This window comes from Xiphias gladius, chromosome 8 (assembly GCF_016859285.1).
Source record: "Xiphias gladius isolate SHS-SW01 ecotype Sanya breed wild chromosome 8, ASM1685928v1, whole genome shotgun sequence".
In the NCBI taxonomy this organism is placed as follows: domain Eukaryota; kingdom Metazoa; phylum Chordata; class Actinopteri; order Istiophoriformes; family Xiphiidae; genus Xiphias; species Xiphias gladius.
Window position 1 is genome coordinate 21,508,895 of NC_053407.1, and position 16,667 is coordinate 21,525,561.

General features: G+C 40.2%; 2 protein-coding genes across 6 annotated transcripts; one reads left to right on the forward strand and one right to left on the reverse strand.

Annotated features, from left to right (window-relative positions):
• Nucleotides 1-75: 75 nt before the first annotated feature.
• Nucleotides 76-4,172, forward strand: tnnt2d (troponin T2d, cardiac). 2 transcript variants are annotated; one of them, XM_040133961.1, is made up of 13 exons: nt 76-176; nt 1,090-1,144; nt 1,294-1,304; nt 1,393-1,410; nt 1,533-1,554; nt 1,640-1,697; nt 1,797-1,913; nt 1,993-2,070; nt 2,181-2,291; nt 2,563-2,675; nt 2,842-2,932; nt 3,439-3,476; nt 4,070-4,172. In XM_040133961.1, the coding sequence occupies exons 2-13, from the start codon at nt 1,107-1,109 to the stop codon at nt 4,113-4,115; spliced, it is 741 nt and encodes a 246-aa protein (XP_039989895.1). In that variant the 5' UTR covers nt 76-176; nt 1,090-1,106; the 3' UTR covers nt 4,116-4,172. The 2 variants fall into 2 exon arrangements, with proteins under 2 accessions (XP_039989895.1, XP_039989896.1); XM_040133962.1 differs by having other exon boundaries at nt 129-176; nt 1,067-1,144.
• Nucleotides 3,858-16,553, reverse strand: dnm1l (dynamin 1-like). Of its 4 annotated transcripts, XM_040133957.1 has the most exons (20): nt 16,286-16,553; nt 13,938-14,082; nt 12,727-12,756; nt 11,993-12,039; nt 11,402-11,473; nt 11,171-11,257; nt 10,435-10,597; nt 10,158-10,278; nt 9,876-10,007; nt 9,433-9,639; nt 9,188-9,308; nt 8,947-9,102; nt 8,721-8,810; nt 8,531-8,623; nt 8,189-8,242; nt 7,881-7,952; nt 6,945-7,115; nt 6,373-6,482; nt 6,077-6,236; nt 3,858-5,100 (listed from the first exon to the last, which is right to left on the reverse strand). In XM_040133957.1, the coding sequence occupies exons 1-20, from the start codon at nt 16,385-16,387 to the stop codon at nt 5,044-5,046; spliced, it is 2,190 nt and encodes a 729-aa protein (XP_039989891.1). In that variant the 5' UTR covers nt 16,388-16,553; the 3' UTR covers nt 3,858-5,043. The 4 variants fall into 4 exon arrangements, with proteins under 4 accessions (XP_039989891.1, XP_039989892.1, XP_039989893.1 ...); XM_040133958.1 differs by lacking the exon at nt 12,727-12,756 and having other exon boundaries at nt 16,286-16,552; XM_040133959.1 differs by lacking the exon at nt 7,881-7,952 and having other exon boundaries at nt 16,286-16,552.
• Between the last annotated feature and the right edge of the window lie 114 nt (nt 16,554-16,667).

Below are 16,667 nucleotides of genomic sequence, written 5' to 3' on the forward strand. Positions count from 1 at the left end.
TGAGACACAGCTCTAGCTGCTCCAGCTGTCTAACAATAGACTGACCGGCCATAGGGTGCCAGAGTCACATGTGTAAGAAGGGTTGGACTATGTATCCTCGATGCTCAACCTGTTTGTGAAGCTCAAGGAGCTGAACTCTGTCTCTCGTCTCTGAGCTCCTGCCGCCTGGGTCACAGGTAAGGACGCTGTCATGTCAGCACTTAAAATTAAAGCCTCGTTTAGCCATAAACCTTGAAATGAATTGCTCTCTAAAAAATATGTCCTGATTCTTAAGCTGGAGACAAACGAATAAAAGAGTTCAGATATTTTAGAGCCACATTCAACATGTAACAGAAATGTCTTCACATCCCTGTTTCAGTCTTCTCTCACTACAGCAAAGTTTTTGGCTGTTTGAAGCAAATGTAACTAAATTGCAACCGTAACTACTAACACAAAGAGTGAGATCACTTGTTATTTACTAGTGTCACTGGTATTAATGGATAGATTTGTATTTTCCTAGATTTGTCACCTACAATAAAGTCAATACTGTACTTAAATACAAGTTTGAGGTTGTTCTTTACTTGACTATCTCCATTTTGTGCTACTTTATGGTGCTTCACTTTTTAAATTTGACTTTGTATTTCACCAAAATGATCTGAAAGCTGTGGTCACCCACTTTTAAGACAATAAACACTACATGTACCCTGCTCTGACAAAAAAATAGATTAAATACTTTTGGACGAATAATTTGAGGGTGAAGTAACTGAGTAAATTTACTTGAATAATGTATTAGTACAAATTTAAGGTTCTTTACTTGAGTATTTCCATTTTCTGCTACTTTACACTTCAGATTCACTACATTTCAGAGGGAATATTATATTTTTTAGTAACTACCAGTAGTTACCTTTCAGATTATAAATGTACATTGCTCTCTCACAACTCATTACTTACTTCTCCTGCTACTGCCACGGCGAGCTGAGATATTTGGGGGGATACTGACACTCACTGTTAACTTTGTGAACTGTTGTCGTCTCATTCTCTGCTGCTGTTGTTCAATGATCGGACATGTTTGCCTGTCTAAAAATAGACTAATAGGGATCCATTTCGCAGAGCTCATCTATAACAAAATGTCTGACACAGAAGAAGTCTTGGAGGAGGAAGTTCAGTACGTTTTTTAACAAATTGCAGCATTTCTCCATTCATTTTAATATTGTTTTAATAAAACGCATTTAGCAATTGCATGTTAATAAAAGTGTCATTTTTTTTGACAAATGATTTCTTTTTTCTTTTGTCAATACTGCCATTCTGCTGAAGTGAGGAAGAAGGTAAGAAAGGTGCATCTGCTCATGCTTTTAGGTACAGTACATTTGATTTCCAAACATTTTACTAATCATTCATTTTCCTGATCACCAGCACATGAGGAGTTGACAGGTGAGAAAACCGTCCTTTCATGCTTTTCCTTTTTGTTAATGATTCTTAAATATACGGTGTACTTTTCCACCCACTTGTCAATTTATTCATAATGGCAACTATTTTCTTTTCCTTGTCCCCAGATGAGTCAAAGCCCAAGCCTAAGTAAGTATCTTAGCTCACCTATAGTGAAGCAATTAAAACACCACTTAATGTGGATTATACAATAATAAACTGTTCACATCTGCAGGTTTATGACAAATATAACCCCCCCAAAGATCCCTGATGGTGAAAAAGTGGATTTTGATGTGAGTTGATCTTGTCCAATGCCTCCCTCTTGACAGAAACACCAGTTTGGCAAACAACAGACTATTTTCTAACAGTGTCTGATCCTGATTTGATGGCAGGACATCCACAGGAAGCGTCAGGAGAAAGATTTGTCTGAGCTGCAGTCTCTGATCGAGGCTCACTTCGTCCAGAGGAAAAAAGAGGAAGATGAGCTCGTCGCCCTCGTGAACAGAATCGTGAGTGCGAAGAAGAATCCTGGTGTTTTGTGTCTGGTCCAAATCCCCATGAGTGCTGCAAGTGTGTTTCTTTTTGCAGGAGAAGCGTCGTGCAGAGAGAGCAGAGCAGCATAGGGTCAGGGCGGAGAGAGAGAAGGAGAGGCAGGCCAGACTTGCGGTATGATCTCAGCGTACATTAACTCATAACCTCACGCTTGAGTTTACAGCACCGGACAACATGACGACGCCAGTTTCTCCTCAACTTGTTGCACCTGTGCTGGTACACAGGAGGAGAAGGAGCGCAAGGAGCAGGAGGAGCAGCGTAAGAAGCTGGATGAGGACGCCAAGAAGAAGAAGGCTCTCACAAACATGACCCAGCAGTACAGCGCTGGACAAAAGGTCATTCAACTTCTTATGGCTTATAGCGTTTATGCTGGACTTTTACTTGTAATGGCGTAGTTTTAATTTGCTGTATTATTACTTTTACTTCAGAATCTGAATACTTGTTCTACCACCGGCGTATAATAGCAACAACAGTTTTATAATAATAAAAAAGATTTCCCGTTTCTTCCACTGACTTTATCAATCAGTGAATTCAAAAACAGTATTTATTCCATTGTTGGATTCAAATTGACTTACTGTCTTTTTTCTTTTAATTTGACCAAAACAGAGTGACAGCAGAAGAGGAGGCAAGAAACAAACCGAGAGGGAGAAGAAGAAGAAGATCCTGGCTGACCGCAGGAAGCCTCTGGCTATCGATCATCTGAACGAGGATAAACTCAAGTGAGACAGAGCTGTGCAGGGTTTCGTGTATATTTGAACATTGTCTCAGTCTGCACTCACGTTAATACAGAGATAAACCCAAACTTTGATAAAGTAAATGACATTGTTTTTTGCACAGGGCCACTCATAACTTAACTTTTGATGGGGGGCGGGGGTTTGTGTTCAGGGACAAGGCCAGCGAGCTGTGGCAGTGGCTGATGGAGCTGGAGGCTGAGAAGTTTGATCTCAGTGAGAAACTCAAAAGGCAAAAGTACGATGTAAGTCATTCAACGCACAGACGGGGAACTCACCTTTTTAATCAGTTCTACAACAATGAAGCCCCCAGTGACAAAACAAGGAGGTCTCCCTCATTTGTGATGGAAATTAAAGAAACACAGCACTGGAAAGGCACCTGGAGACAAACAGTTGAAATTATTTTCATTCATTCCATTTTTAATGTTATTTTAAAGAAATCACAGTTATTTCAGAAGTTTCCTCAGCTTGAGTTGGTCTTTGATATACCTTATGCATAGTCTAGAGACCATGATCAACAGAAACAGTTTCTTTTCGGTTATCTGGGGCCCTCAGTCTTCCTTGTGTTGTGGTTTCTCAGGTAAAATATGATATAAAATATGTTATGTAAGTCAGAAATATACTAGAAGGAATTGAAGTTATGGCACATATTGCGTTTATTAAGAGTTTCTAGCATAATGTTAACAACATCTCTCAGGTATCCTAGCCGTGTTTTTAAAAAATGTTTAACAAGGTTTGTGTGTCTTTCCAGATCAACCAGCTTCTTTGCCGAGTCCAGGATCATCAGCAGTAAGTACAAAACCCCCCCCCTTGGTGAATTTACTCCTGTTTCCCATTAAGACTAGATGCTGGACTTGTCTCACAGAGAACAATCCTTTATTTGAGTACATTCTTTGCTACAACCCTCTCTATAGCATGTTATTCTCCACCTCCATTTTATTCATTGCAGGCAAATTTATCTTGTAAAATTGCTAATTCATTGATGACTCATCTTCGAGACTCGTTCAATTCTATGAAGGGGTGAAACTTACCTTTTTGTTTGTTATCTCACTAGAAGCTCAAATTCTGTAACATATTGTTATAATTTCTATTTGACCATAACTGTGAAAGAGAAAATCAAACTGTACCATCATGTCAGAAGACGCCTTTGTAGTTAAGATGATCTGCACTTTAAATATCACAGACTTTATTTCCGCATCATCTTAATTGATAACATGCTTAATTCAGTTTGGTTGGGATTTCTGGTTTTAACCATCAGTACTCTATAAGGGAAAATACACCTTGGTCACAGATTGGTTGGTTGAATTGTTGAATGCTGCAATTAAATGTACTCCACTCGGCCTAAACCCACTGTCTGCTTTGCTTTTCCTGCGCCCTTTCAGCGTCAAAGGTCGTGGCAAGGGCAAGATGAGCGGCCGGCTGAGGTAAAGCAGCTGCCGGGCGAGGAAGAGGCAGAACGAGACACCAGTGATCGGCCCATGCGTCTGTTGTGTGTGCATTCATTGTTCTGTTGTGTTGTGTTGGGTTACATGTCAATTATCAACATATCAAAACAATAAATAAGGCATTACAACCACTCTGCTGCCACTCTGCAAACTATGCAGATTTTCTGTTTCTGTGTAATTTTGTCCATCATACAGTATAGGAACAGAACACGTTTATACGAAAAACTCGACACCTCACTGAAGATACTGAAACCTAGAAAAATGTAAGAGATCTTATTGAATACAGTCATGTAAACACAGGGACAGATATAGGTCTAATTTTGCAGTTTAGAAACAATACTGTTTTTAACAGGAAACAGAAGAATGTGTAAAAATGGTCGGATACCTTCACAATAAAAATATCTAAATTAAGTGCATTTCTTTGGAAAAATCAGCAGTGGGCACATTATTTTGCCAGCACGTAAAGAGCTGACATGATAAAGAGAGCATCTACATGTTGTAGCGTGAGTTTGTCATTTCTAGCTTTAATTCAAATCTACATTAAGAGCAGACATTCCTCAGCAAGGCTCCACATAGTGGTGATGCATAACATTATCCATTTATATTTATTGTTTTAATTACATAAGAAAAATATAACAATCTAGGACAGGAGCATGTGTGATGCCGACGGTGATATGTACTGCCCTTCATTAAATCCAAGTCCTCACTGTACATTAAAACTAAGTTTAGATATACACATATCCACACCAGTGCATTTTCAGGTTGTTTGTCTCTGCAGTCTGAAGTGCTGGAGACTCAACGGGGTGGGGAGGGGGTGGGGTAGTGGGTTCGGGGGTTCTGGGGGGTTGGATAGTCCATGAGGGATGAGGGTCCATGTAAGATGAAGAGAGCCTGCTGATGAGAGGCCTCCCTCACCACAGGTGGGTTTCTCTGATCTCTGCTATCACCTGGCTGGCTTTCTGCAACGCCTGCACGCAGGAGTGAAAGAAAAGGAGGAAAGTGTTTAAATTAAACAATTCTGTAAAAGTTTTTGGGAACGCATTGGGGTACACTGTTTCTACTTTCAACTTTAGTACTTATACACTGAATGTACAATATTTGGGACATCTTCCTCTTTCTGAGTTGCAGCTCCAGTCAGGATCACATGGGAACACTGAAACAGGTTTTGCCTGCTGTAGTCACTCCTGCTGATCATACTGGCCATTTAAAGATCCCTTCTTAATGCATTTACAATATAAGTGATGAGGCCAAAATCCACAGTCCTCTTTTTGCGCAAAAACGTATTCAGAAGTTTATTTGAAGCTAATATGCGACTTGGTCCAGATTAGTCAAAAATCAAGTGGATATCTTCTGAAATTACAGCCTTGTTACCTTAGCTCAACAGGGAACCACAAACAGGGAATTTACTACAAAGACTGTTACTTTGGAAGACATGAACTTGATTTGTCTGACTCTGGCAGCGGAAGCCTCAGATTAGCTTCAGAACAACGTTTGAATATATTTTTGCAAAGATCAGGACTGCGCATTTCGTCCCCCATCAGATACATTGAATGAATGATCATCTGATGGTCAGTATGAACAGGAGGAATGATTACAGCAAGCAAACCCACTTTAAATGGCCAATTACTACTATTTTAAGATAGAGCTGAAATATTTTGAACCTATCCTTTATAGCTTAAAAATCCCTTTATGTCTCAGCTTCTTGAAACTTTAATATAAACTTAAAGTTACTTTTTTGACACACTTAAAGAAATTTATTTTAAAAAGTAAATTTGTGATTTAAAAATCTGGCCGACGAAGGTCCAAGACTGAAACAGTGATTGAATTCCACCATTTTTTCACATTTTAAAATGACAAAAGTGACAAGTAAATGTTTTATTGAGCAGCGAGTGTATGACTGATCCTGGATCTCGTTCTTGCTGTCCATCGTGACAAATACGTTACCTTCAGCATGTCAGCAGCCTCGTTGCGTCTCTGAGCCATGTCCTCAGACTCCGTCAGCAGGTCGTCCAGCAGGACTGTTTTGTATAACTGACCCACCAGCTCACTCTGCAGGCAGTCCTTCACATGGTTCACCAGGAAGTGCATCACAGCCTTCGGTACACTGAGGCCAGACAACAAGAGTGGAGGAAGAGACAGTAAAGCACATAAGAAGGGACCAATCGTGCCGATATTTCAAAGGCAGCATCAGCAGGCTGGGTGGGAAAATAAAAGAGGAGCAAGGACAATTTCATGTGTACCTGTCTTGGATGTTTTTCCGTACAATAAGAAAGTATGACTTGATGAGTCTCTCGATAACCTCACAGTCCCTCTGCTCCCGAACTGACAATTTCCTGGACACCGGAACAGGCTGGGAATGAAAAGGTACCAAATCCACTTGTTTATGCACTAAGTTGGATGTGACCGGGGAAATGCATACATAAACAACAGTAAAAACAAGAATGAAACTGTCGGTACAATGTCTCACCAACGCTGTAGCCTACAAAGGCGACAGGCATTGGTATAGGTTTCATGGACTGTCCCTGTCTCTCATTACCTCTGGCCCTGTCCTCTTAGTTTCAGGGAGTCAGGGATAAAATTCTGTTAAATTCGGTTCTGGGATAAAAGCTGTTTTCACACTTGCCGTTGGTATTACTTTCCAGCAATAACCTCTTACATAAGATTTTCGAAAGCCTCTCACTGTATCTCTTTCAATCTGTTCTATATATTTCTAAATGACAAGATAAAAAGTGCACATGCTTCCATTTGTTAGTGAAATTATTTTACTGCGCAGTGTTTTGAAGCCATCTGCCATTGTGACTCTGTTACCCACCACATCTAGGAGGTTAACAGCGTGACCCCTCTGTGGGCTTGCGGGAGTTGGATTGAGGGGCCTGTCGCCGGCTGTGCCCTCCTCTCCCTTCCTCAACATGCCCCTCCAGTTCCCGGTCCCGCCGTCTGCCTGCTCGCTGACAGAGGCGCTCTGAGAGCAGCCGGCCGCTGCCTACAGGGAGGAGAGAGAGAGAGATAAGGGGTGAGGATTTGTGAGGTATCCTGCTCAGGGACCTAACAGGGCTGAAAATACATCATGTACACAGGAAGTCAGGAAAAGAGGTTAAATCAACAAGATTAAAGCACAGTGCATAGACACATGTATATGGATGTTAATTTTTAAAAACACTTTTAAATAGTAGCATGCCATAGGCTTCCTCTGACTTCGCTCAGAAGTTCTTTCAGACTTTTGTTAATTCTTCAGTTAAAACTGAACAAGCAAGGGGATTGGTGGGAAACACTGCACAAGTTACATAACCCAGGTTTAGGATTGGGTGATATGATGATATATATCATGAGACAATAGAGATTTTTCAAGCAGAAGATATTTTGCTACACTGATCTGATGTGATTGGTACTGGTAAAAATACACGTACCATGAAAGAAGATCTTGTCCCTATCACCCACCCCTACCAAAATAAGTGAAGCTTTTCCTCATTTTTAAATAAAACACTACAGGGCAATTGAGTCTGGAGTCGTCGTGTTTCCTGTGTCAGAACAACCAGCGTGCAGGAGAAACGGGGTTAAATGTACAATACAGAGTGAAGAACAAAAGGTCAGACCAGTTAACATTAAAGACCCAATATCCCTGCAACAGGGGTTGGGGGAGTTTAGAGGAAGACAGGACTTTCAAATATAATTTGAAACGTCTGAAACAAGGACGGCTTAAGGTGGGCAGAGGTTAAATGATGGCATGCAGTGAGTGAACGGGACACACCTTGGCGACCTCGCCCTCGGGGGCAGGAGGCTCGGTGGGGGAGAGATAATGCCCACCTGGGCCTTTAAGGGACTAAAGAAAGACATAAGAAAAATAGGGTGGACAGAAAACTGACAGGAACTACAAGTAGAGGTGAGCGGGAACGTTACATGATGTGAAGACAATAACTGAATAAAGAGGAATTCTGACGTTGGTTTATTCTTCAGAGAGCGTAGACTGAATGTATATGTGCAACAGTGGGAGAAAACCTGCTAAAGTCCTTTACAAGAAAAAAGAAGAACAGTGACTCTCATAGAGACGGACTGTACCTTGTCTCTGGGGACAGCACAGGGCAGGTCTCTCATTCTGTTGCGTCTCTGCTCCTATAAAAATGAGAGTTTGATAAATGTACCACTGTTAAAGCAAAGAAGAGAGAATGCTTCCAGTTGCTTCAGTCATTTTTTTTTTTTTTAAACTTTTGACTCTTGTGCTTTGCTGCCGCTGAAATGTACGATAGGATCAATAGGTGATAGGCCGTATCTTCACAATTAACATGATCAGACGGAGATTCTGGTTGAGAAATACAAAGCAATACATTCAATACATGTACTTTATGAAGTCAGCTCGCAGAAGTATAACTGTGTCTTTGAGAGGAGAAACTTATCTCTTACTTCTATGTTATTGTTCATGACACCGCAGGCATCAGCAAAGTCAGGGTGCTTCGTGTTGATATAGGCCAGCTCAATGGCAACAAGGTTATGAACCTGGAAAGGAATTCAGAGCATCGATTAAATCAGACCAGGGTGTGAAAAGACTTCCTTTAAAAGTGCTCAGTGGCGTTTACGGGGAGCAGGTCCTGACCATTTCATTGGTGACGGGGAGCCTCTTTCTAAGTAATGACGTGACCACTTCTACTATGGCATCGTGGAGCTTTGGAAACCTCAGCAACTCCTGCAGAGACAAACAATCACCATATATTACAGTAGTCAGGCACTGCAGTTTCGTGTATTTACAGCAAACCACTGTGCTTTACTTTTTATTGCTATGCATGTGTATGTGTGTGTGTACACGTGAGCTTGTTTCTGACCTGCGTGCTGTAGTTGCTGCAATGTTGGATGATCCTCTGCATCTCCTCATGAACCAGCTCCACGCAGCGAAGACTGGGCTCCTCCAAACGCTTGACCTGGCGCTTCACCAGCAACTCAAACGAAACCTCAGGCACGAATAAAGCAGGCCTCGGGCCCTGTCAAGTACAAGGAAATTATAAGTGTTCGAAAATGTACCACTTAAAACACAGATTAGGAGTTACAGAGGCAGCAGAAACCCACTGTTGCATTTCTGATTGCCGTCAGCACATCGATGGTTGTCAGACCACCCAGAGGGTCTACTGACTCCAAAGTGCGACCAAAAGTCTCATGAAATATATAACAGATTCTTGCTCCACCACATCTGAAAAAAAAGAGGGGAAACCGTATTAAACGTACAAGCAGCATTTGATCAGTCAGGAGGGTGATGCTAGCACCCCTTAGAGGTGCATGAAGGTACATGCAGCTCAGAGAGTTGTGTAACTCACAGTTCAGCTGTCTCTATGTACTTGGCCGTGCCCTCTATGGTGTTGCAGTACTCTGCAGCAAACTTGGTGATGAGCTGCAGCAACGTGGCGCTCTTGTCATCGACAGGTTCGCCATAGCTGTTGAGTAACGACTGGTACTGGGCTGCCAGCACGTTGATCCTCGTCTTCAGTTCAGGAAGACAGTCTCTGATGTGGTGCATCAGTAACCTAGGACAGTGAAAAAGAAAACATTTTAAAAAAGGCCATTCCTACAGACTGCAACAGCAAGTTAATGTGGATAAATCAGAGGTGACGGTCATATATTCTATTGTGTCAGGTTTTGAGTTTTAAGTTTTTGGGTTGTTTTGGGATCAATAAACAACTCGGAAAATGTATTTGTTGATGAGACAAAAAAAAGATATTTAATTGAAAATCAAATTAAATCATAAATCCAAGATCAATACCTGTTCAACGTTCTGGCCAGATATTTGGTTCCATTTCTGTTTGCGAGGGAAGGGTACTTCCTTTGTAAGAAGGCGTATTCATCACGTATAGCATCTCCCACCAACTTCTTTTGATTGATATCTAGCTGACTCCTAAAAAACACAAAAAGATAAAAATACTCATGAAAATGTGTGAGACTTACAAGTGCCTTTTTTGTCCTTTGTTACCACCGACAATAATGTAACGGCACTGAGCATCACTCCCAGATGTCTCAATTCAGTTTAATGTTAGCGCAGCATTACCTGTTGACTACTCCAATAATGCCCAGTTTGACTGGAATGACTCTGCCCATCAATATGTCCATGGCATCAGTACCGGCATCCATCAGATCTAACTTGGTCACCACCGCTAGCGTCCTCCTACCTAGATGAACAGACATACACACCTGGCTACATGAACACTGCTGTGATAAGGAAGGCAAAGAGTAGGTGACTGGAGGAAATATAATAACATAAAGATTCAAATAAAGAGGAGTAAAAGTCAAAGGCAATGAAAGGAGAAAACAATGAGGCCATTTACCATCAGTGTCAACCTCGCGGGCCACTTTAAGGGCCTCTGAGGTTGCCATGTCTGTGTTGGCAGCAGTCACAGCCAGGATGATGGAGTTGGGGTTCGAAATGTACTTGAGGATTAGTTCTCTGATCTGGATCTCGATGTCTCGGGGCTGGTCTCCCACGGGCACCTGTTTTAACAAATACACGCTGACTGCTAACCATGACAGAGTTTCTGCAGAGTTTACCAAATTAGATGTAAGAATTTTAATATGTTTTTAATCAGTCAAACCAGGTAAAGAATAGCGTAAAGCCAAAAGGGACAATAAGGCGTACAATTATTTATTAAGTACATGTATTTACTGACATTTATATAGTATTTGGCAGTGCGTCCAAAGCTGTATATAATGTTATATACTGCAATTGTTATATACAGCTGTCACTGGCCTATTATGATTCAATAAGCTTCCCAGATTCTGTGACTAGCAGTAATAATAAATAATAATAATACATAATAAGCTTGTTAAAATAATAAGCCTGGTTCTAAAAGTTATAACTAGTGTTACTAGGGCAAGAAAAAATATTCAAGATCATTATAAGTGAAATTCGAGGCTTTTTAATACCTTCTAAAGCCTTTTATTGAGAGAACTGAATTTATTTCAAGACCTGCAGATACCCTGCATGAATTTTATGTGCAGTATCACTTTGAGTTCATACGTGAAACACGTTTGAACACTGCGAATCGAAAGGGAAACCTATCTCACCTTTGTAATGCCAGGAAGATCCACCAATGTGAGGTTCACAACATGTGGTGAGAAGATTTTCAGGTGAATGGGTTCATCACTAATGCCCTAGGGGGGGAAAAAAAAAAAAAAAAAAAAAAATACGAAATTTACTTTTACGGACTTCTATTGGTTGAGTCAAATCTAAGATTAATGCTTCAAATTTAAGATCATCCAGTTTCTCCCTGGAAAAACCTTGTGTAATTAGCATACCTTGTTGTTGCCAGAAATTCTTTCCGTTTCTGCTTCAATTTCTTGCCTGATCTCCTCAAAGTCTGTGTAGATCTGAAAGGACAGTTTAAGGGTAAGGACTCCAACATGTTGGCAATAGCAACGTAAGCAGCAGCTTTTTTATATACTAACAACAATAAAAAAAACAACAAAGAGTGACAAAAAAAAAACAAAAAAACAAAGAACATAACAGGGATAATTTACAATTAACATTTCCTGAGACGTCCTGTTTAGTGTCATAAGGCCATTAGCACATCATAAGGGTTTCTTTGTTTAAACATTGAGAACTGTGGGAACTCAGGAGACACAGTTCAGCCTTGGAGGACATTTACCCTACAGCCATATGAATATTTTTGTCTGCTGAGAGGATGTTTGCCTGAGCTCACTACAAATTATAGATGTTGCTGTTGAAAAAAAACCCTGTAGCTAATCCATAAAAGTCAGTGAATCAATAGAAGATACAGAACAACAGTATTTTGTGTTCAGACCCAGGTTATCAAATATTCAGATGATTCTATAAACAGTACAGCAGTGGGGGAAGACTCCGCTGAGAGTATTGTCTTCTGGTCCTACCTTGTTTTTGGTGTGTAGGAATTTGCCCCATTCCTCTCCATCGATGCCTGCAGAGGTACAAAGTTGAGGACAGATGTTTTGGTTACTGATGTGACAGATGAGGCCTTGAGATCAGTGTTACTATTTTTATTAATGCTCTGTTAAATGTCTCAAGGGAGACTTTCTCTGTTGGCAAGGATGGGATGGGAAAACTCTTCAGTCAGAGATCCAAAGCTGAAGAGTTTTTGATAAAAAAAACAAACAAAAACAAACAAACAGTGGAACTGTTGTTTTCACACAACAGTAATGGAAGCAAATTATACCCTAAAGCAACAAAGCATGTGCATTTTAGGAAGCAGAGACCTAGAGACTGTAACATTATTTCAACAACAAAGTAATTACTTCAGCTGCAATAATTAACATTGCGACAAAAAACAAGGAAATAACCTCACAAGGATGGAGTCTGTTAGTCAACTTAGAGGGTGCTCTTTGAGGAAGTTGTAAATATTGTAAAATTCAGCACAAAATGATTATTTTCAACAGAAATATGCTAAGCATCTTTGTCTAACTTTAACTGACAGAGACCAGCCTAAATGGAGGGGAGGGCATGAGCCTGAATAAAGTGAAGTCTCATGGTTTGGCAGCTTTGGAGGAGCTACACAAATACATGGCAGGATGGAGGAGAATGGGCAAAAGAGGGAGGGGATGTTATGTAATACACAAACACAATGAGATATAGAACAAGGAAAGGAGACCTCTGTAAAGGCGTCCATTTTTCTTGGATTCTGTGGTTAAAGAGAGATGACAGGAAACAAAGGTGTTAGCCTGGCTATCTGCAGCTCCTGCACGACACCACACGCCAATGCAGAGTCACTCTGAGGCTGTGCCCAGAAAATAAACACTCAGAAGTGGAAGATATCAGTGCTCACTTTGGGTTAAAGTGCTTTTTCCTTTCATAAAAGATGAACATTCCATAGTTTATTATCATAGCACTGTAAAAGCAGAGAAATCTCACGACTACTGAAAACAGTGGTGGAAAGTAACTAATTACATTTACTCTAGTACAGTTGTTATTCACAATTCTGAGATATTTGTAGTTTACTTGAGTACTTCAATTTTTTGCTACTTTATGCACCACTACATTTATAAGATAGCTTTAGTGGCTAGTTACTTTGCAGATTTATTTTACTTAATAAAATATATTATCAACAAATAAATTATTATCATAGATTAAGCTACCTGGTAGTATGTAAAGTAGTTAAAATTAGCTCCACCTTCACCAACTGCAACATTTACGCATTAGTGCATCAATGATTCCAATAAATATACTATAAATAAATGCATAATGTGAAGTCATAATATAATAATAAAATGATAATATATAATAATATAAATAATAAATATATTCTGAAATGAGTCGTTCTGCTTGAAGACTACTTTTATTTTTGGTACTTTAAGCATATTTTGATGCTAATACTTGACTGTGGTGGTATCTGACTTGCTCAAAACTGAATACATGGCTGTTACCTGCAACAGAGTATCTCTGCGCTGTGGTAGTGTCCGTTTACAGATGTGCCTTCAATTTAAATCTTGGAAACCACAATGCTTTTGGTCAGTGAAGGTGAAGCATAGTGCAGAACTCCAATTGTGCTGCGTTCACATGATTCTGTTCAGCTGTTTGCCTGAATAGTCTCCTAACTGCCTCACCCGCACGCATTCACTTGACTAGATTTATCGTGGATTTACACTAACGTCAATCTGCTAAATGTTACATTTTCTGATGGGAGAGGAAATGAAAACATCTGACTGTGAATTATGCATATACAATATACTCCATATATAATTAAATTATATAAATACTGACTATCCAATATTTAGTATGTTGGAGAAGTTAATATGTAAGGAACTCCATGGAAACCAAACACCACCAGAAATACAGAAGAAGCAGAGGTCACAGTGATGTTACCATTCTCTTCACTGGTTTTCCTGCAGTCGTCTGTATCGATGTGCACTAGCTGTAGGATGAGGGGCCGGCGTGTGACGATGCCAGTGCCGCGTGGCAGGATGTCCCTACCAACCAGGCTCTCTAAAACAGAACTCTTCCCACTGCTCTGTGGACAATAACAACAACATCATAAACAAAACCAAGAGTAGAGAATAATGTGTCAGTTACTTCACTGAGAAATCAGTCCTCAGACTGACTGCACTGGACACTTTTTGGTGTGTTACTTCAAAGCTATCAGCCCGTTATCCCCGCACAAACTTTTCCAGGAGCTCAGGAACATTAACTGCATTTGACTGGAGTAACCAGAGACCAAATTTAGCTCCCTGCTAAGACGGTAGTACTTTAGGATGGCCCAAGAACTATCAGGGGCGAAGTTAGCAGTGCTGAGCATCACTTGCCGGTTAATCGCAAACCTTGTGGCTGCTTCAACTTGTGTACAGTATTCATCCACACAAGTACTGGGTGCCACTAGGCGGTCGTTTCTTGTTCATCGACATGTGTGGTAGAGTAACCCCTAATGAGATCTGGTGAGCTGAAATACCTCACTTAGCTCACTTGGCTCACTTGGCTAGCAGATTACTCTTAAACATAGTGCTCCTACTTTCCTCAGTAGGAGACAAGGGTGAAGCATGTGATCAGTTACTTCCTCTGTAGCTATAAATCTAATGTTGTTTTGAGTGCTATTGGTGGGCCTAATTATAGACATGACAGAAATAACCAATTATTAATGCTTGGCACCCAGTATCAGTTACAATGGTCCTTAACTAAAGGTCTTTGCCGATCTGGAGCTTTGTTGGGCCCTGGCAAAGAAAAACATAACAAATCAAGTATTAAAACATCCTTTGGGTTGTTTTAACTCACTGTCATGCCTTCAGACGCCCGCCAAAAGGTCGGAGACAGACACATCCTATAAGCCGACCACGTCAGGCAAGAGCTGCCACTTTAAACCACTTAGGCTCAAATGTGTACACAAGTTAGTTAGGTGGTATGGGTGAAACTGTACTATAGAAGGGAGGTGTTGATTCGAGTTTATGGTCATTAGTAGTTTGTGGTGCTGTTGAATTGTGCTGTTTTATACTGAGAGGTATATGTAATAATTTGCTCACCCCATTTATATTAAAGTGAATAGACTACATATCACTAAATATATTAAAACCTCTCTAAAACAGCATCAACAAAACTGGTCAGTTCGATTTGGCTGCATTGGTTTTGGTTAGATGTAGGGCTGCAACTAATGATTTGTTTCATTATCGGTTAATTTGATGATTAATTCAAACAATAATTTTTTATTTATAACCAGCAGTCCAAAAATGAAAGATAATGACTTTACTGACATGTATGACAAAGAAAACCAGCAAGTCTGACAAATTTGAGAAGCTGGAACAAGCAAATATTTGGCATGTTTGCGTTAAAAATAACTATAAAAGCTGTTCAATCATCAAAATAGTCGCCGATCATTCGACTAGTTGATTAATTGAGTAACTTTTGCAGCGGTAGTTAGATATACCTAGTAAACTGGCAACTTAGTCTAGGTTGTTCTACTGTGTGCGTGAAGGGATGATATCTTTAGAGTAGCAAATCATGTTTTCCATTAACTCAGATGCTCGGTAGTGTGGACGGTATGGGAAAGGAATTTGTTTATGCTTAGAACTGAAATGATAAATCGATTGGTCGATCGACAGAAAAATAATCGTTAACTATTTTGATAATCAATCGATCATTTCAGTCATTTTTCAAGCATAAATTTGAAAAGAAATTCCAAATATTTGTATATTACAGCCTCTCAAAAGAGAGGATTTGCTGCTTTTCCTTGTCATGAATCTCTGTAAACTGAATATTTTAAAGCTTGGGGGGGGTTTTGGACATTTGATCGAACAAGACAAGACAAAACAATATTTGAAGAAGTCACCTTCTGGACAGCAAAACATTTCATGCACTAATCCTTAGTAGCAGCCCTATGTATGTATAACAATCTCAATCTAATGAAAAAAAAATCAGGCTTTGATTTGATTATTTAATGTAGTTATCTGAAGGTTATAATTGCCTGTTCCCTAACTGCCAGCCCAAACACTGAGTTTATATGCGAGATCGCATGCAGCTAATGCTAACTTTTCTGCTAGTTAACTAGCTAACTTAGATGAGTGTAAAAAGGCAAAAATGTATGTAAAGCCTATATACACATTTATGTCTACTGCACCTGCACGCAACTGAAAGAAAATCCGTGGTTGCGGATATGAGAAGTAGTCAGAACAATAAGTTGACGCAGGCTAACTTAGTTGCTAGCCTTTAAGCAAAGTGACGTTTCTCACCTGAGTGCCCACAACAACTATCTGCGGCAGTTGCATTACATCTGCGCCGACCGTGTTAAACACATCTTGCAGTTTGTTTATGACAGGTATGAGGGCCTCCATTAGCTCCGATACTGATCCCGACCCGTCAAAATGACAACTTTCTTCACCCGGCCACGCACGGGCACAAAGTCATTCAATGTCCCTCAGCTAAAGCTACTGGCGTCTCTTTGGATCTTTCAACAACTGCGCAAACGGTTGCTCGAAGTTGCATCATGGGAGTTTGAGTTCAGTAGAGTCCCGCTCAACATCCAGTGTTCGGGCTTTGACTTTTTCTGAACTACATTTCCTACAGGGGACATCATATACGTGTTGTACCAATGACAAGAAAGATAACTATTTT

Coding starts and splice junctions, on each gene's coding strand:
- dnm1l (XM_040133957.1), bottom strand. CDS start 16,387: ATGGAGGCCCTCATACCTGTCATAAACAAACTGCAAGATGTGTTTAAC. Junction 11,474..11,992: donor TCCTACACACCAAAAACAAG/GTAGGACCAGAA, acceptor CTGTCCTTTCAG/ATCTACACAGACTTTGAGGA. Junction 6,483..6,944: donor CTGTTAACCTCCTAGATGTG/GTGGGTAACAGA, acceptor TTTCATTCCCAG/CCTGTTCCGGTGTCCAGGAA.
- tnnt2d (XM_040133961.1), top strand. CDS start 1,107: ATGTCTGACACAGAAGAAGTCTTGGAGGAGGAAGTTCA. Junction 1,914..1,992: donor TCGCCCTCGTGAACAGAATC/GTGAGTGCGAAG, acceptor TTCTTTTTGCAG/GAGAAGCGTCGTGCAGAGAG. Junction 2,933..3,438: donor TCAAAAGGCAAAAGTACGAT/GTAAGTCATTCA, acceptor GTGTCTTTCCAG/ATCAACCAGCTTCTTTGCCG.